Source organism: Capra hircus, chromosome 23 (assembly GCF_001704415.2).
Source record: "Capra hircus breed San Clemente chromosome 23, ASM170441v1, whole genome shotgun sequence".
NCBI classification, from domain to species: Eukaryota; Metazoa; Chordata; class Mammalia; order Artiodactyla; family Bovidae; genus Capra; species Capra hircus.
The window spans coordinates 1,009,453-1,030,347 of NC_030830.1; the positions used below are offsets into that span (position 1 = coordinate 1,009,453).

General features: G+C 52.7%; 1 protein-coding gene across 3 annotated transcripts in view; it reads right to left on the minus strand.

The window, feature by feature from the left end:
• GMDS (GDP-mannose 4,6-dehydratase) overlaps positions 1-20,895 on the minus strand; it is a 425,099-nt gene that overhangs the window by 217,250 nt on the left and 186,954 nt on the right. For all 3 annotated transcript variants that reach the window (XM_018038954.1, XM_018038955.1, XM_018038953.1), the window contains exon 7: positions 1,467-1,594. In XM_018038954.1, coding sequence (XP_017894443.1) covers positions 1,467-1,594 — 128 coding nt within the window. The remainder of the gene's footprint in view (positions 1-1,466; positions 1,595-20,895) is intronic.

Here is a 20,895-nt window from a genome sequence, read left to right on the forward strand (position 1 = left end):
GGATACCTTCACAGCCTTCTAAGTAGCTGTAGGTATTTGCAGAAAGCTAGAGGGTTATATGCCAAAATGACAGTATTGAAAAAATTATTATTTTTACAAAACTTGCCTCGTAGTCTTAAGAAGGTGAGGCCATATACGTAGACGAAACAAAATTTCAGGTTCTTTTACATCACCTTTCGCCCACTGTCTCATAGTTTTTCAAAGTGTGGACGTCTGTACTTTTTAATGCAATGTTCTTAGAACATATCCAAGGGCCACCATCACAAAAAGCTTCACTGTGTTTACAGGTTGGAAGAGCACATGCAAACGACCTAAATGTTTCACTGCTGAGCAAAGCATTGAGTCGGAATTTTGGGGCCATAATACAAATCACAATTTAGGCGTTCAAGCACGCAACATTTCAGTCACACACAAAAGCGGTAACACAGCGGAGCTGACCTCTGTGTTGGCAAGTGAACTCCTGTTTGCTTTCTTTTCGAAATGGTCAAGTTTCTTTTTGAACCACATCAATGAACAAGGAAGCCAGATCCGGTTCCCCAGAGGCATCACTGGGGGCAGAAACAGTCCTGTGCACAGGAAATCAGTGAGCACCTAAACAGGCACCGCGGGCTCCGGGGCAAACACCCCGTCACCAACAAGCTCCTTCACGTCTTGCCACGGAAACTCCAGACATCAGCAAGCATGCTCATCCCGGCAAGGCAAAAGGCAACAAACTGTTCACAGGAAAACCACGCTATTTACGTGTACATTAAATAACGTACGTAACCCAAACCGGACCTTAACGTGCACGTAAATCCCGAGACTGACGCCTGGATCCCCTCTGACAACACCCGCTGCTCTGCAACAGCATCCCTGCTCACGTCTCTCTCGCGTTCCTCCTTTAGTGGGCAGAACTCACAGGTGGGAGTCACGGGCTGCCCAGGGCTGGGGGTAAGCAGGGTCTGAAGCAGCAGACACCAGGCTCTCTGAGGACAGCACTCAGGAGCGAGCGGGCGTGGCCACGCCAGTGAAGGGCGTGCTCACGCCAGTGAAGGGCGCGCTCGCAGACACCGGCGGTGACACCAGGGCCAGCGGTGTTCCTGGGAGGCCTGGACGCTAGTCCTGCTCGCCAGCAGGTCCTCTCGCACGCCGCCACTCACGTCCTGGGTGGGGTGAGGGAGGAGGCACGCGGAAGACACTCCAGAAAGGAAACAACACCATGTGTTTTCTGTCCACCGTCCAGCCCACTGGCCAGCATCCTTGTTTTCAATAATTAAAACAACGCCCGTGAGAGACTCCCCCTTCCAGACTGTGCGGAACGGCCTCACGCACCGCTGGCCATGGGCCAGCAAGGGACACAGTGTGAGCTGAGACACAGCTGCATGAGCACGGCCAACACGCTGCCCCCTCCAGGCAGCCCCCTAGGAGGCCTGGCACTCGGACATGCAGACGCAGATGCTTAGAAACCAGAATGCGTCGGTTCCTACCTCCACATAGTCCTTGGCGTGGCCCCAATCTCGTTTGGCATCCAGATTCCCCAAACTGAAACATTCCAGTTGTCCAAGGTGAATCTTAGCTACTGAGCGGCTAATTTTTCGAGTAACAAAATTAGCTCCTAAAAGAGACAAAAGATGTATTATCAGTCTAGTGACTTTGACATTTAAGTTTGGTGAACCAAACACAATCCGAGCCTCTGGGCATTTCTTTCATCCCCTCCCCCCTCTAAAACAATAACAAAAGTAAACGACAGAAACCACTGGCCGTCACTTAGGCAAGATCAGGAGCCCCACTCGAGCATCACGTCGGCTCCGCAGCTGCGGTGGGCACTGTGGGGCCGTCTTGGCAGGCCCCGTGTGCTGCTGCAACACGTGAGCAGGCCCCAGGCCAGGGAACAGCTCTCGGAAGGCCAGTCTTTACACAAGAGCCAACAGGGTTGGACGAAAGGAAAGGCCAGAATCTGTAATAAGACCACCCTGACTTTTTAAGAACATAAACATCATGTATTCCTATTAATAAGACTATTTCGGGGTTCATGTGTAGAGAGAGAGAGGAGACTAATCTTCCTCCCAGGTGTGACCACAGGAAACAAACAAGAAATGCATGTGGCTGCTGGAAGAGGGGTGGTCCATCCTTCTTTATCTGAAGAAGGCGGAACGCCAAAGAATTGATGCTTTTCAACTGTGGTGCTGGAGAAGACCCTTGAGAGTCCCTTGGACAGCAAGGAGATCAAACTAGTCCATCCTAAAGGAAATCAACCCTGAATATTCATTGGAAGGACTGATGATGAAGCTGAAGCTCCAATACTTAAGCCACCTGATGGAAAGAGTCAGCTCATCGGAAAAAGACCCTGATGGTGGGAAAGACTGAGGGCACGAGAAGGGGGCGACAGAGGAGGCGGCGGTTGGATGGCGTCACTGACTCGATGGCCGTGAACTTGGGCAAACTCCGGCAGACAGGGAAGGACAGGGAGGCCTGGCATGCTGCAGTCCCTGGGGCCACAGAGTCAGACACGAGTCAGTGAATGAACGCCAGCAATGGTGGCTACCAGGGCCAAGTCTGAAGCTTCAAGACTCTCTGTACTTAGTACAATGTCAACTTCTAAATTCACCCAAGTGTTATCTGCAGGACAGCATTTCTGAATTCTCTATAAATATTTTGAAATGATCAGATGAAACGTATCTTACCCGAAAGGAATGAAACAGTTTTAATGTTCTCTGGTCTTTAATGAAAGCCTCTATCCACTATTAAAAGATCACAAAGAAGGAGAAAATTAAAAGGCACTTCTGAGGCAGCTTTATCTATGTCCCCGCATCTAAGTAAGGTTATCACAAAGCTACCAAAATCTCAAGGTAATTAACAGGCACGTGAGCTGGTCAATGGTGGCGTCACACAGATTAGACAGATTGCCATCATAATTTATCACATTTCAGTAACTTCAGCTTTGTTCTTCTGCAGAAGAAACAGGGAGGTGAGTGTTACGACAAAAGCGTGGCCTTCTAGACAAACTGAGACAGAGATAAGGGGGATTCTTATATGTAGGTTTTCTCAACTTTGGCAAGAAGAGCCCAGCACAAGTTCAGAAGCACAGCAGACTCGCTGCGCAACCTTGGCGGGCTCATGTACGCGAGGCCCGACCGCGAGTGACGGTGAGGGTCTGAAGCTTCAGTCTCTCGTGGGTGTTAACAGTGGACTTTGGGAGGTCCAGCTGCAGCTCCGCAGGGCACTGCGTAGTGCACACCAGAGCTCCTTCGGAACAGAGCCTCTGCATACAAAGCGTTTAACAGGCACAGTACTGTTCAATCTGCTCTCAATTGGCAACTTCTAATTTACTGCTGATTTAAAGTGACAATTAAACTCAGGCTTGGTGTCTATCTTTGTATTTTGGTGTCAGCACTCTGCCATCATCCTGCAGCTCCGTGGATAAATTTGTGATGTCAACTCACCTATGTTACATGAGTTAGTACTTCCTTCTTTGTGGCCCAATGGACATGGACACACTGCGTCTCTGTATCTGTTAATAGCACACGGACATTGGGCTGTTCCCACCTCTCGGAAGAGTTGTGAAGAGTGCTTCAGTGAACGTGGGTGCACCCTTTTCTGTGTGGGGATCAAGTGTTCATTTCCCCTGGAATCACTGCAGATGGTGACCGCAGCCATGAAATTAAAAGAGGCTTACTCTTTGGAAGGAAAGTTATGACCAACCTAGATAGCATATTCAAAAGAAGAGACATTACTTTGCCAACAAAGGTCTGTCTAGTCAAGGCTATGGTTTTTCCTGTGGTCATGTATGGATGTGAGAGTTGGACTGTGAAGAACGCTGAGTGCCAAAGAATTGATGCTTTTGAACTGTGGTGTTGGAGAAGACTCTTGAGAGTCCCTTGGACTGCAAGGAGATCCAACCAGTCCATCCTAAAGGAGATCAGCCCTGAATACTCATTGGAAGGACTGATGCTGAAGCTGAAGCACCAATCCTTTGGCCAGCTGATGGAAAGAACTGACTCATTGGAAAAGACCCTGATGCTGGGAAAGACTGAGAGTAGGAGGAGAAGGGGACGACCGAGGATGAGATGGCTGGATGGCATCACCAACTCGATGGATGTGAGTTTGAGTGAACTCCAGGAGTTGGTGATAGACAGGGAAGCCTGGCGTGCTATGATTCATGGGGTTGCAAAGAGTCGGACACGACTGAGCGACTGAACTGAACTGAACTGAGGGCAGCTCCATGGAGCTTCCCTGGTGGCTCAGCACTAAAGAATCTGCCTGCAATGCATGAGAGGCAGGTTCACTCCCTGGGTTGGGAAGATCTCCTAGAGAAGGAAATGGCAACCCAGTACTCTTGCCTGGGAAATCCCATGGACAGAGTGAGCCTGCTGGGCTACACTCCATGGGGCTGTAAAGAGTCAGACACAACGTAGCGCTTGAGCGCACGGCAGCTCCGCAGCGAACCCATCGATCGGCCGCCAGGTGCCTCCACAGCCGTTCGCCAGCTGCGTGCTCACCAGCAGCGACTGGGTTCTCATTCCTCCACGTCCTCCCCAACAACTGTATGGTTTTATCTTTCTAATGATAGTCGTCCTCGTGGGTACTTAAGTGTTATCTCCTTGCGGTTTTGATTTGCATTTCTCTGACAGCTAATGGCACTAAGCACCCACATTTCCATGTACTTATCAGCCACTGGTGTATCTTCTTTGGAGATATGTCTAATCAGGGTTTTTGTCCAACTTTCAAAGGACAATGTCACTGGTCTTTTTAATCTTGAGTTGTAAGAGTTCTTTATATATTATGGATCCAAATCCTTTATCAGACATGATTTACAAACATTTTCTCTCACTGTATAAGTCATATTTTAATTTCCTTGATGGCATCCACTCACACACAATTATTTTTTTCATTTTTGTGAAGTTCAATTTGTCTATTTTGTTTTTTTGACTGTATGAGCTTTTGGTGTTACATCCAAAAGGGCGTTGCCTACCCAAGGAGAGTCTTGAAGATTTTCTCCTGGATGTTTTACGCCTTTCGTTGATTTGGTTCTTAAATGTAGGTATCTGACCTGGTTCCAGTTCATCTATGTATGGTGAGGAGAAAAGGGCCCTGCTTCAGCCCCCTGAGTGTGGCTATAGGGCTGCTCTGGTACAGCGTATGTGCTGGAAAGGCTATGCTTTCTCCCATCTGAATGGCCTTTCACCTTCTGCCAAAAATCAGTTACCCATGGACACACGGGCTTCTCACTGACCTTCAGTCCTGTTCCACGGATCTAACACCTGCTGGCCTGCGAGAACCACACACATGATCAGTACAGGTCTGCAGGGACAGTCACAGCCAGGAAGTGCGAGTCTTCCCACTGTTCACCTTTTCTCAGTCCCTTGAATTTCCGTGCAAATTTTAGGACCAGTCTGTTGATGCTGCACAAAAGGGGCCGGGCTTTGCAGGAATGGTGTTGAATGTGCCCATCAGGGCGGTGGGGCGGGGCGGTGGGGCGGGGCGGGGGGGGGGGGGGGGGCGCTGTCCATTCTGACAGCTCCTTATCTTCCTGCTCATCAGATGGTAGGAGGGGCTTCCACTGATCTGGGTCTTGTCCAGTTGCTTTCAGCAATGTTGAGTAGTTTCCAGAGAACACACTTTCCGCTTTTTGTTAAATTTGTTCCTAAGTAGTTTAGTCTTTGTAATGTTGTTATAAGGGTAACTTCTCATGATTTCATTTTCAGATTCATTTTCAACATTTTTATTGCCACCGTGTTTCACGAGTCAATTCTTGGGAGAGGCTTAAAGTAATTGTTTGCTTTTTTCAATTTGTTCTTTCCGTAGACCTGAGTGCCCGGGTCTCAGTGGTAAAGAATCTGCCTGCAATGCAGGAGACACAGGTTCGATCCCTGGGTCGGGAAGACCCCCTGGAGGAGGAGATGGCAACCCACTCCAGACTTCTTGCCTGGGAAATCCCATGGACAGAAGAGCCTGGTGGGCTACAGTCCATGTGGTCACAGAGAGTGGGACACGTCTGAGCGGCTGAGCGTGCACGCCTGCACTTCATTTTCACTCATTACACAAGCTTCTTGTGTTCTGGAGAGAACGACACGAAACCACTCACCTCAGGGCTGAGGCATGGAGGGCACTATGTCCAGCCAGGCCCACCGTGCAGATGGAGGAGGAGAGGCCCAGGGCCCAGCCTGAGCCACCCCCCAGCCACCACCCACCCCCCCCCCGGGCTCCTGCCAGTGCTGCCAGCACCAGCCTGCCCCCAGGGCAGGAGGTGCCCTGTGGGACTGGGTCGCCAGCGTGGCTGTGCTGGTACAGCACGCAGAGAATGGAACTCCTGTAAGTGTTCACAGACATGCTTAATTTCCAACAGCCTTAACTACAAGACCTCAGCCAGGATGAAGACCAAGAAACAGAAAGTCGGCCCAGTGAACCGACCGACCGAAGGCCACTGGCCGCTGGCTCTGCCACCCAGACCACGTGGCACTCTGAACACCTCTGGACAGGCACAGCTGCCAGGCCACGCCTCGGGCACCCACCCGGGGCACATGGTGCTGCAGACCGTGAGCCTTCACAGACGGAGTCAGGATCGTCACGTCCTGGTCTGTAAAACAGGGATGATAACAGTACTTCCCACGCAGGCTGATGTTTCAGAAATTCTAGGTGAATGTGATTAAGGAATTCACAATGTGTCACCTGTTATCACAATTATTACATTGCAAAGTTAATGGGACCTGTAATTAAACCTCAGTGAGAAGCCCAGATTTCTTAGTCTGTTCATGACTAAGCCCTTTAATTCTCTGATTTGGGAAGTCTGAGAATGAGAACAAATCTAAATAAACAGCCAGAGGCAGGCGGGTGGACTCACACACCAAGAGCACGTCTCTCATATTGTACGCTGTAGGTTACTTTTTCAAGGTAAATTCATTAGCCACGGAAAAACAGAATACACACAAAAATGTAAACTAGTAAGAAGGAAACCAATCAAAATGGGTTTTAGTCCAAACATTAGCTGAGACTGAGATCAGGAGTGTCTCTAGCATTGACGGAATGAAAAGTTCAGAACTTTTATTTTGGCAAATAGCAGACAAAAAACAGCATCAAAACCCCATTTCACCCCATTAAAAAATACCAAACTATGCTGGATAAAATATGACAATTCACTGAATTTCAAAGCTTAGTCTGCACACACCGCCTGGGTTACAGGTGGGCCCCGAGGGGTCAAGCTGGGATTGGGTGGGACACCACCTGAGGCTCTGGAAAGAGCTTCAGCTCTGATCTCCAACTGGAGGCAAAGGGTGAGGCTTCCAGAGAGGCCCCGGGAGCCGGGCCACACGGCCTGGGAGTCACTCTTAATTCCGTCACTTTTATCAGTCATATCCGACTCTGTGCAACACTGTGGACCACAGCTGGCCAGGCTCCTCTGTCCCTGGGAGTCTCCAGGCAAGAACACTGGCGTGGTACCATTTCCTCCTCCAGGGCATCTTCCCGACCCAGGGACTGAACCAGTGTCTTCCACACTGCAGGCACATTCTTCACTGCTGAGCCACTGGTGAGGGTAATCATGCATCTTTCACGAGCAAAAGTGCCAACAGAGTCCCCAGCTGCAACAGGCTGGAGGTCATAAAGTCAGTCTCCTCTCAGCTTCAACTCCGCCAGTTTGCTCGACTGCTTCGAATAGCTCCCAGGGTCTCTTTCCAGAGAAGGTAGGTCTGTTTATAATTTTGGACTAGAAAGGCTGGGCACACTCCCATCTGTACCAATCTTCCTTCTCATCCGACCTTCTTGAATCTTTCTTCTGGCATACTTTCCTTTCTTCTTAAAATGCACTCTTTAGAATCTCCTTTGAAGTGGAGAGCTGTCTGGCTTGATTCTGAGACTCCTCACGACCCCAAGTTGAAGGTTGCTCCTCTCAGCAGCAGGACACTAACACACAGCCTCCGGCTCTGGTTTGTCCTGGATGAGGGTGTGGCCAGCGTGAGCGCCCTTCCCCTTTCTCCTCTGGGGAGACTAACGAAGCCCTCTCCCTCTTCAGCCCCTGGAGTCCAGGCGTCCAGACGCAGCTTCTGCTCTGTGCATGCAGAGCCGTCCCGTGTCTGTGCGACCAGTGGGCCTCCGCGTGCACGGCCCCCTCTTGACTCTATTTTCTTCTGTTCCCTTCTGGGAGAGAACGCTAGACCTTCCCAGGTCACCTTGCAACCTCTTCACCTCTTTTAAAATAATTTCCCTCCTCCTGCCCTTCCCTGCAATATGCAGCTGACTTCCGTAGAGCCGTGTCATTCTGCTCAGTGTCTGGTATTTAAGCCAAGCGTTTAATTCTGTTTACATAATCTTTTATATCTGAAGTTCTCTCTGCTGCTTTTGCAGATCTACCTGGGTATTTTTCATATTCTGATTTTGTTTCTTTCTTTTTTTATGAATTTTCATTTTATGATGTTTCAATTTACGGTTTTTCATTTAAACACACCCTGGAGTTCTATATTCTCATTTAACAGTCCTCATACTTAGAGTTCGCCAGTGACTGATCTCGTCTCCTCTGCAGACTCTGACTTGCTTGCTTCCTGGCTCGCGTGGTGGCACCCCCAGTTCTCGGTGAGTGAAGATCCGCTGGAAGCCGGGGAACACGTCTGACAAGCACAGTCGCCTCCAGGGAGGGTCTGCTTGCTTCTGGTTGAGGGCGCACAGAGGCACCGCCTTGCCACCTCCCCTCACCTTCCCCAGCCCCAGGGGCACAGGATTCCGTCCCCACTGCCACGGGAAGGCCCAGACTGAGGCCCCCCAGAGGTTGGGTGGTGAGAGGCCTCCTGGGTCACCACATCCCCATGGATGGGCGGAACCAGCGGGCAGTTTGCTGTCCCTCACGGCGCCCCGCCTGCTGTTGGAAAGGCCAGACAGACCTGAAGGGAGAAAGCTGCTGCTCTGCACACCTGGGCGAACGCGAGCAACTGCGCCATGCTGGACACACATAGCTTCACTCTACACATTCAGAAAACTTTGATTTTACTGTTTTATTCTGTATGGAGTCTGTCTGTACATTGACCACATGTACATAAAAATATGTAAAAACCTGAAATGGGTCTATCTTGCTCACGCTATTTTTCTGGCTCAAATACACTTATCTGTAATGATTTTTTCACGCACAAGCAAACTCATGAAATTCAAGAGGACTCTGTTTTTCTGGGCCTTCCCCTCCTGCCAGGCCTCACCTCCCGTGAGGCCGGATAACCAGGACCCACTGAGAAGCTGGGGAGCAGGACACGCAGGCTCGGAGGGGAGCCCGAGCCAGATCCCAAATCCCTGGCCTGTGCCCGTGCTTGACCCTCGCGTACGTGTGTGTGGGCTTCCAAGCCCTTGTTCTATTAAACTTTCTAATCTCATCTCACAAAGCACCCCCATGACACCCCCAAGTCAAACACCTTCAAGACAAGACTTGAAGGAAAAGGAGAGCTGGCAAAATCCGCAAAGCGCACACCTTGAATTGCCAGCGTTAAACTGCGAGACATGAAGACAGCACACTCAGTGGAGACCAAAGAGCTAGATTAGCTGTTGAAGTACATTCTCTCCCACGGTGCATCCCGCCAGCAAACCTTTTTAAAATGCCCAGCGGACAGCACAGGGAGGCTGCGCAGCTCTAAGGGAGGAGCGCCGGGGGCGCCCCCGCTCACGGGACAAGGTCACCTCTTCTCCGGCCGGGCACTCGCCGAGGGCCCTGCAGCTCTGAGCGTGGGGGACGGGAGCGGGCCGCCTGCCCACGCCTGGGGCCGTGAGCGCACACACACAAACCCGTGTGAGCCGCCCCTGTCGGCACCAGGCAACAGGAGAAGCAACCACGGTGCCTCCAATAAAGTTCCACCCCGCTGCCCGGCACTGCATCCACACGCTCTTGATTGAGAGGCTTTTTGGAATTAGATAAAGCACAGAGGCAGCTTGGATGACGTCCTTCAGCAAACAGAAATCGCTCCAATGTTCCCTGAACCCCTGGCGACCTCTGCAGAGCCCACGTCCCACCCCGCAGGGATCCCGGCCGCCCCACCGGGCAGGGCCCGGGCCGGGCGCGGTGCAGACGGGGTGGAGAAAGAGGAGACGCGGGAAGGTCACGGCCAGCGGCGCAGACCGCGGAGATCAGAGGGCCCCGTACCTCCTGTGCCGTGAGCCCGGCCAAGAGCAACAGCGTCGGACTGCGGGGACCCGGCGGACAAGAGGCCCATTCACGGCATGAGCCACCACCTCCGGGCAGCTAGTCATAAACGGGGGCTGAAGAGAGAGGCGCAGGCTGCTCTGCTGTTTGTTCCAGCGCTCGCTGCCCTTCCCGGGTAGCCAGCTCCTCACGTGCCTGCGTGCTCACCCTCCTGCCCTGGGCTGTCCTGGGCACTCAACCCTCGGGGCGGCTGCCCCGGACACGCAGTATTCTCAGGAGGAAGCCCGCCTGCGAGCCACACAGGGACTTGCACGCCGTGCTTTGAAACCCGCTCTTTGTACTGAAATGATTTGTTAACATTAAAAGACGACTCCTCTCCTATAGACCTGGGTCACGTCCCGGCTGCACCCAGGACAGGGCACGTGGTGCGTCAGGAAGGCGGTGCCTCTCCCTGGCCAGGCTCGCTCACAACCGCGGAGACTCAGGTCCTTCATCTTCCGTCTTGGCTCAGAGCCGTCCTGACCGCTGAGAAGCAGAGCACGGCCACTTCATGGAAATTTCACGTTCAAGGTAACTTTAAAAAGCCAGCATCTGCTTATAGGCATTCTGGTGAAGAGAATGCAAAGTGAGAAAACCTCCCAAAGGCTTTGCTTCAAGCCCTTCATCTGATGGGCAACAGAAACAAGACAAAGGTCCACACGTGGAGGCCACGCGTCCCCTTGCAGGGTCATCTCCCTCCATGCTTGGGATCCAGTTCCTGTACAGAACAGCGAGCAAACGTGGGCCCCAGCAAGCAGCACAGTGGAAGTGACATCTCTGCACTGCAGGCTGGGCACAAGCCGCAGGGCAGGTGCTGTCCACTCCCACGGGCATGGCCCCACCACTGCTCAGCGCCCATTCCAGGAACCAAGTTCACGTTCACGACCATCGAGCTTCATTAACCAGCAGTATGTGCCTGCGTCGTTCGCTAGAGGGGCACTTTGGGTCACTTTTTCACAGATGGTGCACTATTAACAGCTCATGACTGTGCTGGGCCCAGAAGCTTGTTGTTCAGTCACTAAGTCACACCCGATCCTGTGACCCTATGGACAGCAGCCCGCCAGGCTCCTCTGTCCTTCACTATCTCCCACAGTTTGCTCAGATTCAAGTCCACTGAGTCGGTGGGCCCAGGAGAGTAGATGATACTTGTTACCAAGGATACTTTCAGTCACTGCCTGATTTTCTTTCTTACAAGACGACGCCGTGTCTGCAGGCTTAGGAAGCACTTCAGCTGCATCGTCCACCGGGCCCTCCTGCGAGCACCGTCCCAAGGCTGTGCGTGCGGCCTCACACCCACGCTGAGGTTCGCAGCCACGTTTAGCCCATCTTCCTCCACAGAAGCCTCACGTCTCCTCTGAGGACTGCCTCTCTCTCCTTTACGAGGTTTGCTTCTTTTGCACAAATCCATTGTTAGGGTTTTAAGAGGGACCTGGGGCCAGGCTGAGACGTTTCCTGTGGCCTTTACCGCAGCCTCCTCAACATCTTGTGGGCACAGGAGCTTCCCCTTTCCCACTGGTAAGATGATGTTGAACACCCACCTTCCTCACGGCCAGGAAGTGCTCTCTGCGGTCGGACTGTGGTCGCACTTCCTCGATTGCGGCCGCTATGGGCTACTTATCCTTCCGCACATCCTCTTTGGTGCCTTTTCAGACACCCCGAACTTACTAGACATTCAGCAATTGTTACTGCAATGATACGCCTATTCTGGCCGGAGAAGGCAGTGGCAACCCACTCCAGTACTCTTGCCTGGAATATCCCATGGGCAGAGGAGCCTGGTAGGCTGCAGTCTGTGGGGTCGCTAACAGTCGGCACAACTGAGCGACTTCACTTTCACTTTTCACTTCCATGCATTGGAGAAGGAAATGGCAACCCACTCCACTCTTCTTGCCTGGAGAATCCCAGGGATGGGGGAGCCTAGTGGGCTGCCGTCTATGGGGTCACACAGAGTCCAACACGACCGAAGCGACTTAGCAGCAGCAGCAGCCTATTCTGGCAGAAATAAGCCTTCTTCAACATCAACTTTGGCCCACTCTGGGAGTTTTGATGTGACCCATCGTTCGGGTCCATGCAGACCACGAATGTCTGTGTAACACCTGGAAGTGTTCATTCAGCCAGGGCTGTAGGAAGATGGCAAAGGGTCTTCTGAGAGGTTGAGCCTAAGCTCTAACTTCCTGAATGGACCCAGGACCGGAAGCCCAGGGGTCCATCAACCGATTACTACCAAGATCAGAGAAGCAGCTGGGCCGACTTCCACTGACCCAGTGGGAAATGCTGAATATTCTCAAAGCCTCCTGTCTGGAGTTCTCCTCGTCCTGGCATTAACCAGCTTGAGGGAGGAACCACGGGCACCACACCCTGGCCCAGAGCTCAGCTGGCCCCAAAGCTCCAGCGGCAGCACGTCCTCCCCGAGGATGGTGCCGCCACGCATGTCGGGGAGAGGCCCCTCCCCAGTTCCTGGCATCAGAATGGAGCCCCACGGGAGTGCTCTCAGGTCCTCAGGCCCCAGACTCACAGGTTCCTTCCTGTTTTAAAAGCCCGAAGCCGTTGCCACCGTCACTCCTCCTGGGTCAGACCGGCTGTCACTTTCATGCATTGTCTCGGCTCCCAGCGAGGAGCGACGCCAGCCCTGCTCCGCGTCTGCGCGTGGGCTAAGCCTGCACCGCGTGCCGCGCGTGGGCGAGAGTCTGACCAACCGGAAAGGACGTCAGCGGCTCAGGCAAAGCCCCCAGCGCGCCTCGCCCTCACGCCTGGGCCGCAGCCTCCCGAGCCGAGCTGTGCCCCGGGCTCCCTGCCGCGCCCCTCACAGGCGGGTAGGCGCCAGCTGCCACGATGCTTCGGGACTGCAGACGCCCGGGCCAGAGGCTGCCGTCGAGCCCCGAGCCGTCCTCGGCTAGCTGCACGGAAGGCTCCGCTTCCTCCGGCTGCTTACTGCGGCTCCTTCCCCACCTTCCTTTTCTTTCCTTACCACCAGCATTTTCTACAGAAAGAGTTTTCCTCCGCAAAGGACGAGCTTAGGAGAGCGGCATGGCTTTAGAGCCTTTCTCTAGAAGAGTCGTTTCTGCTCAGAGTTCGGTCCCTAACTGAGCTCTGGGAATCGAAAGCAAACAGGAAGTGCAGCACACTCCCCACCGCGACGTGGTGTCGTGTGTTCCGGAAATTACTGACACTTCACTACATCTCGCCTACCCGAATCACCCCTGAACAAGGTCTGAGAGCCGAGCTCCTCTAACTTACTCAGGAAAGACAAGCCACCTCTCCCTTCGTGAGTCTCCCCCATTCCCTCGTGATTACTGTATTTGAATGTGAGCTGGCCACAGAGGGCCGTCACTTCTCCAGAGCACCGTCAGCAGGGGTGATGGAACCCTGCGCTAATGACCCTACTTACAGGACTTCCTGCCAAGGTCACAGTCCCTTAAGGGAAGACAGTCATCATCCCATTTCACAGATGAGGAAACTGAGGCTCAGAGAGATGCCAGGACTTGCCAAAGTTGCTCCTGCCGTAAGTGGAGGAGGCTGGCTTGGGTCTAAGCAGCTGATGGCCCCTGCGTCCTCACCTGAATCCAAGCCAATGAAAAGGGGAGCCAAGCCCTACAGTAAACGGAAGAAGGACGCTTTGGCTCAAACTAAATTTTGGGGGAAATGCCATTTGAAAAAAAGTTTGCAATGTATAATAAAATTTAAACAATAATTGTACTTTTTTTCCCTTAGTATCACCAAAATGTATAGCAGGCTTTTTTTTTTTTTTCTGGTTTGTAATTTCTTTGACAAAACATTTTGCACTTCACAGGATCATTAATGAAAGTATGTGAACCGTTTTTAAAAATACTTAAAGGTTTCATTAATCTTCCCAAGGGTCTCACACAGGCCTTTGGTGTTTATCCATAAGCCTTCCATATCCACCATCATCTGTTCTTGGCTTCCCTAATTCAAACACTCGCTGGCTTAACTTCCAGAATCTCACTTGCAAATGGCTTTTCCTGTGGTTCCAGCGATTCTCCAGGAGCGCCTCCATCTCTTCTTTCTGCAACGCACGGACGCCTCGGCGGCCACTCTAAGCCATCTGTAAACATCACGATCCCTTCTGGGTTCGGCTCTAACACACCTCTGGCTGGCAGCCCCGTGGGATGTGCACTGTTCAGGCTGCGGCCGCCAGGGCCTCGCTCCGAGAGCCGCTCCCTCAGACGGGGTCGGGGGGAGGGGGGTGTCCAGAGTCCAGCCTCCAGGACTCAGCAAGCGAAGCACAGCGGGAGGGAAGAGAGGAGAGGGGAAGGGAGGCGCACACAGGCTCCCGGCGCCCCAGCTGCGCCCCTCCGTGCCACACCCGCGCCCCGCCGCTCCCCTGCGCGGCCCCCACAGGAACGCAGCACCGCGCCAGCGCAGGACAGCCTGAGCTGGACGTGGTCCCGACACGGAAGAGGGCCGAGGGCTGCCTGCGGCCCCGCCACGCGGCCCCGGCCCGTGCCTGGCTCTGTGTGGCCGGCAGCCCCGCGGACGCTGCCAGCTGACAGGTGGAGCCGCGCTATGTGAGACCCAACGGTCGTCAGTTTGCTTTCACATGTCAATGCCACAGAAATCACAAAAAAAAAAAAACAAAAAAAAATCAGCGTTAATCCCAGAAGTGTCCCCTCAGGGGGTGAGAAGGGACTTGACTTTCTTGAGTGGTAAGAGCCAGTCGCTAAGACCAAGCCTCACTTCAGGAGTCCTTCGGGCGCTTCGCTCGCGGCTCGGCGACGCCTGCCAGCGCAGGAGACACGGGTTCAGCCCCTGGCCCTGAAGATCCCACGCGCCGCGGGGCAGCTGGGCCCGTGCGCCACGGAGTCGGGGCTCGTGCTCCGGAGCCTGCGGGCTGCAGCTGCCGAGACCCGCGCACCCTGGAGCCCGCGCGCCACGGCCAGAGCAGCCCCGCAGGGAGAGACCCGCGCACCCTGGAGCCCGCGCGGCGGCACCCACGGCCAGAGCAGCCCCGCAGGGAGAGACCCGCGCACCCTGGAGGCCCGCGCACCGACACGGGCCAGAGCAGCCCCGCAGGGAGAGACCCGCGCACCCTGGAGCCCGCGCACCACGGCCAGAGCAGCCCCGCAGGGAGAGACCCGCGCACCCTGGAGCCCGCGCACCACGGCCAGAGGCAGCCGCCCCGGCCAGCGGAGAGACCCGCGCACCCTGGAGCCGCGCACCACGGCCAGAGCAGCCCCGCAGGGAGAGACCCCGCGCACCCTGGAGCCCCGCGGCAGACCCGCACCGGGCCCAGGAGCAGCCCCGCAGGGAGAGGCGCGCGCACCGCAGCTACAGAAGCGCGCGCGCGGCCCCGAGCCCGCACAGCCGGAAGTAAAGAAAGGAACGGATAACTTTCTACAGTCTGAAAAAGAAAACTCAGTCCAGCGTCCGACCAGTTACACCTCGTCTTCTGCAGAAAAGGACAGGCAGATAGCTCTGTGGCGTCCAGGTGTCCCAGTCCGCAGGGGTGACAGGGGCCCGGAGGACGTCACTTCCTGCCCAGGCAGAGGCCACCAGGAGCCTGGTGGGGCCACGGTGAGCAGCCAGCGACCTCATCGTGAAGGCAGGCAGAATGGGTCTGTTTTGAGCCTGCAGGACTGGGCTGGGCCCTCGTGTGGGCTTACTCACACCTGGATTTCACAACAGGTGGCTGCACTGTTTTCAGTAATTCAGGCTGTGATGCTCACCCAAAACCACAGAGCACTCTTAATATACAGCAATACAAATACATAGTTGGCCGATGTGATACTGGTTTCCATGTTTCTCAGTAGGTCTATAGCACTGCAATTTAAATTTACCAGCCAGATTGACAAAATACTAACACGTCATTTTTTTTAAAATTACCTTATTTACAAATAGACATCCACATACAGAAAGGGGAGTGCTTTCTGCCCATCAGGATTAAATACAAGCCAGTTCCAACTATTTGATGTATACCATGCATCCTCTTATCCCCTAGAGTATCAAACAGCTGTGAGTTTGAATCATTTCAGAGGAAAGCTCTCATACTTGGGGAGCCTCTACAGAAACGTTCCTATGGTCCTGCGCCCTGAGGGATGGCCCAGGGCATGGATCCACAGTTCACTCCCAAAGGAAAGCTGTGCTCTTGCTCTGATCCACAATGACCGATAAAAAATGCTCACGTACTTCGGAGGCAGAGGGAGGGCACTGGACCCACCCGGGACGTGGGCTGCGGACAGTGGGCCCCTAGGAAGTGAGAGCTCATCCCCAGCTGATCAGAAGGGCCGTGAAGAAACTCCTCTGGTCTCAGGCTTCCCCAACTCAGGCCTGACCTCCAGGAGACCTAAGGCCTAAACAGTTTCACAGGGAACTATTTAAATCAGATTTCTTTTCTCCTGCGTTCAGGTGAACATTTGCTAAACTCTGGGAAGGATTTATGACAAAGCAAAAGTGCTCCATTAAGGAAAGAAGATGCTGGTCTTAGAGACGGCGCTCGTGCAGATCTGGTGACAGCCTCTGGGGCCGTCACTCTCAGCATGGCTGACACTCGCCTGGGGGACCCACGCCCGTGGGGCACCTGTGCTTGTGGGCTGTTTAGGAGCTTCCCTGCCCACAGCCAAGGTGCTGGCAGCAAGCACCCAGCACCCCTCCCTCCAGGGGTGAGAACCAAAAACGTCTTCAGGTGAATCACATGTCCTCTGGGGGCAGGTCACATTCTCCCCACCTCGCTCCCCATCCCAGTGGAGAAACCTCTAGTCTGGAGGGTTAATCTTACATTTACAGCAATGAATAAAGAACAATGTTTGGAAAACTAAAGGGGAAAACTGTCCAAAATTTTACTATGATTTGAGTAGTTACTTCTCGCAATTATAGTTTTTAAAAATCTGAAGATTAACTTATGTTAATATAGTTAGACATTTTAAGAAGCAAAATACTTGGCAAAAAAAAAAAAAAAAAAGCTCAAGTCTAAACCTTAAAACCACAAGTTCATGAACCTTCCAGAGTCTCCCAGTCAGGTGAATACTGTGTTTAGACTGATATATATGATTTCTTACGAAGCCCGTGTTTAGAGGAATGTGCTATAGCATCTAAAAAAGCCTCCACTCCTAAGCAGTCGCTGGACACCATGCATTTGCGGAGTCGACCTGCTAATCATGGGTGTATTTACGGCGCTTTACCACTGCACACGGTCGCATGGGGTTGTAACGCATTTTGCATGAGCTCTGCTTTTCCTCCTGGCCAGCTCTTGGTGATACTCAAGGTCAGATTTTTACTTTGAATCGCATTTGTATATTACTGTCATAAAACTAATGTTTCATCATGATCATTTCTGCTAAACATCGGAAAGGCACACTGCATTTAACCAGAAGAATTCACATCTTTCACCAGAGATATGAGCCATTGCTTCATTCCATTTTGAAGCCCAGCTCTGCTTCTGGGGGAGACCTGCTCCAATGCCAACCCCAAAGCGTCACCACATGCGATTTCTACAGATACAAGCAACGTGTAGGTTGACCCTCCATCCCCAGGGCTGTGCCAGCCTTGCGTTGACATCAGTCAGTGCCAAGACCGTGAGCATCTCACCCTCATGCCACTTCAGCTTCTTCAGCGATGAGACAAATGGGAAGAAAAGCCTGCACTCCTCCTCCTCCTGGACTCCGAGTGTCTCTGGGGAGAGCACACACAGGTGGGTGGCCACTGCTCACCCCCTAAAAGCTCTTTCAGAGAAACAGTACTGCCTCATGGGCCACTATGTACTTTTAAATTAAGAAATCTTAAAAAACCGAAGTGCATATGAATGACCACATACACAGAAAGAAATGTGTAAGTTTAACAAGTCTGTCAAAATATCTCTACAAGTATCTTTAGAGTATTAAATGAACATGTCAGCTGCAGCAAAAACAGCTCGTGAGTACAATGACCTTTCTAGTGGGCTTGTTTTCAATGTTCTAATCTATAGAATAGTCTCATATTTTATCATGATAACCAATATATTTGAAAAGAAGCTACTTTCTTTTCACAAGCTACTTTAAAGTAATTTTAAAATTTCTCAGCATTTTTTACATAGTCTAATTTCTATAGTTAACAGCTCCGTGACATCAGTGTCTGATTCGCTTTCCAAAGAAAGAGCAACAAAAACAAAAAGATTCTTTGCACGTGACATTTTCCTCACAGAAATGTAATAGTTCCAGACAATAAGCACAGCCTTCGTTTCCTAAAGAGGGAACATACAAGCCCGTATCTTCAGAAGTAAGGTGGCACCCCTGCCACGGGCGTGGCAAACAGAACCCCACGTGCATTCACGCACACGTAGAAATACGTAAGTAAAAAGACGACGCGCTCGTTTCGAGAAACGAAAGGAGAAGTGAAAGGGTTTCAGGTGCAAGTCCAGTGTTGTGGCGTTTCTCCACGAAGTGAAGCAGCTCTCGTTTTAACTTAAACAGGACAGTCTGTGTGTACTTCACAGGCTGAGTGCGATGAGTGGGAGCAGTGTGCTGGTGTCTGAACGTCGCTGCGTGATGCGAGCACGCAGGATGCGCGCCCCCCCTTCCGGCAGACAGCGCTGGACTCTAGACTGTCGCTCGCTGTTGATGTGCTGCAAGCGTTGCTCAAGGGCCTCCGCTTTCTTAAAAGCAAACCTGAAGGATGAGCCACGCGGCACTTCTGAAGAGCGAGCAGGGGGCTGGCGGGCAAACAGGCCCGCCTCTGATCACGGGCGTCTCCACCTCCGAGCTACAACCCCACCCACCTCCAGAGCTACTGTGAGCTCACCACGTGACCAAGTACATACGCGTCGAGCTTCCAGGGAACCATCAGGGGAGCATCCAGGGAACCATCAGGGGACCGCGAGGGGGAGAGGACACACGGCGCAGGCGAGGCCAGCAGCCGCGTGCCCAGCAGGACCAGCTGGGAGCAGCCCGGCCGCCGGGTCGCCTGCGGGCCTCTCGGCGCCCGGCTGACAGCATGCTGCAGGCATCCCGCTGCAGGCGGGTTAACCACCGACTCAACGCGATTCATGTTTGTTGGAAGCCCTTCTATAAAGCTGCCTTGCGGCCTCGGGAGAAGCCCACACCACACACAGTTGGATGTGTCTTACTGTTGAGGCCTCAGCTGTTCCCGAGGGTGGAAGGTGGCGGAACAGCAGATGTCTTCTTCAAGGGTCAGTCGACTCTCGGGGCTCTGCAGGCCCCAGGCCTCCACTGTGGGCACAGCCGCTGACAATGTGCGGGTCCTGGGCACGGCCGGGCTCCCGTGACCCTTCGCTTCCAAACACGAGCAGGTGGGCAGGACTGGGCGCACCCGCCAGAGCTGGCCGACCTCTGGCCCAGAACATCTCTATATGAAGACGCCTCTTCCATACTCCTTAAAAGCCAGAGATTCTCGTGGAATGCATGCAAGCACTCAAAAAGGGCCTTGTCAATTAACTTCTGTTAGAGAACAAGCAAAAAGCAGCCTTCGTGTCAGCTCCACATAACAGGGCCTGACACTTAGCTTCACCACTTCAGCGACGAAACGAAAGTGGCCCAGAGGTGACAGGGCAGAAGGACTGAGGGACACACACGCGCTCGGCCTGCTTAAGAAAATAAACTCGAAGCACCAGCGCATCGCAGGCGAACAAACTCCCGGCACTGAAAGAGGAGCTCTGTGTGCTCACTAAGGGGCATCGGAGAGAACCCTCTAAACCATTTCCTACCAATGACTACGCACAAAATAAATAAGCCAGAAGGAGGTACTGTCCAGCACAGGAACGGAGCCAAGGCTTTTCCATAACTACAAGCGGAGCACAGCCTTCAGAAAGTGCGTCACTGTCTCGCACACCCGAAACTAAAGTAACATTTAGTAAATGTGTGACAGCAGGTAGGCGCTGTTTCAGACGCTGAAGACGAAAGACTGTAACACACTCCCTACCAGGAAGGAATTCTCAGTCTGCTAGAGAATCTCAAAAAATTAACAGTTAACTGCGACAAAACAGCAACAGTATTATCAGCTTAATTTAAGGTGAAGATTGATTTCCAAGTTTCAGGAAAGGCTGTGGGTATTAACTATTAGATATCTTATCAAGCAAGTATCACATCATTTTCACACATACCACTACTTTAATCATTTTCCATTGTTCGATTATATGGATGAAACAAAAAGTGAGATGTCACAGGCTTTCAGAACAAAGCAAGGTGGTGCGCGCCACAGGCCCACCTCTGCCCGTGACGAGCAGACCATTGTGCACGCAGCGCGACACCTGCGCGGAGGTGGGGGCCTCTGGGCCGCTTCTGCAGGAGAGTCAGCCGAGGCCTGAGGGTGGGGCTGGAGCCCGGGGAGAAAGGGGGCTTCTCTCCCCATAACCTCCCGCTACAGTTCACTTTTCTTTAAACAAAAGAGCAGTATTATTTTCCGCTTTGATTGGCATTTCTCTAATAATTGGTGATGGTGAACATCTTCGCATGAGCCCATTAACTATCTGTATGTCTTCTCTGGAGAAATGTCTGTTTAGATCACGTCCCCTTTTTTGACTGGAGACTGTTTGTTTGGTTCATACTGAGCCGTGTGAGTTCCCTGCATATTTTGGAGATTCATCCCCTGTCTGTTGCATCGTCTGAAACATTTCCTCCCCCCTGCACGCTGTCTTTTCATTTTGTTTACGGCTTCCTTTGCTGCGCAAAATGTTTTAAGTTTCATTAGGTTTTGTTCGGTATCACCGCACCAGTCAGAATGGCCATCACCAAAAAGTCTGCAAACAATAAATGCTGCACAGGTATGAAGGAAAGGGACCCCCCCATACTGCTGGTGGGGATGTGAACTGGTGCAGTCATTGT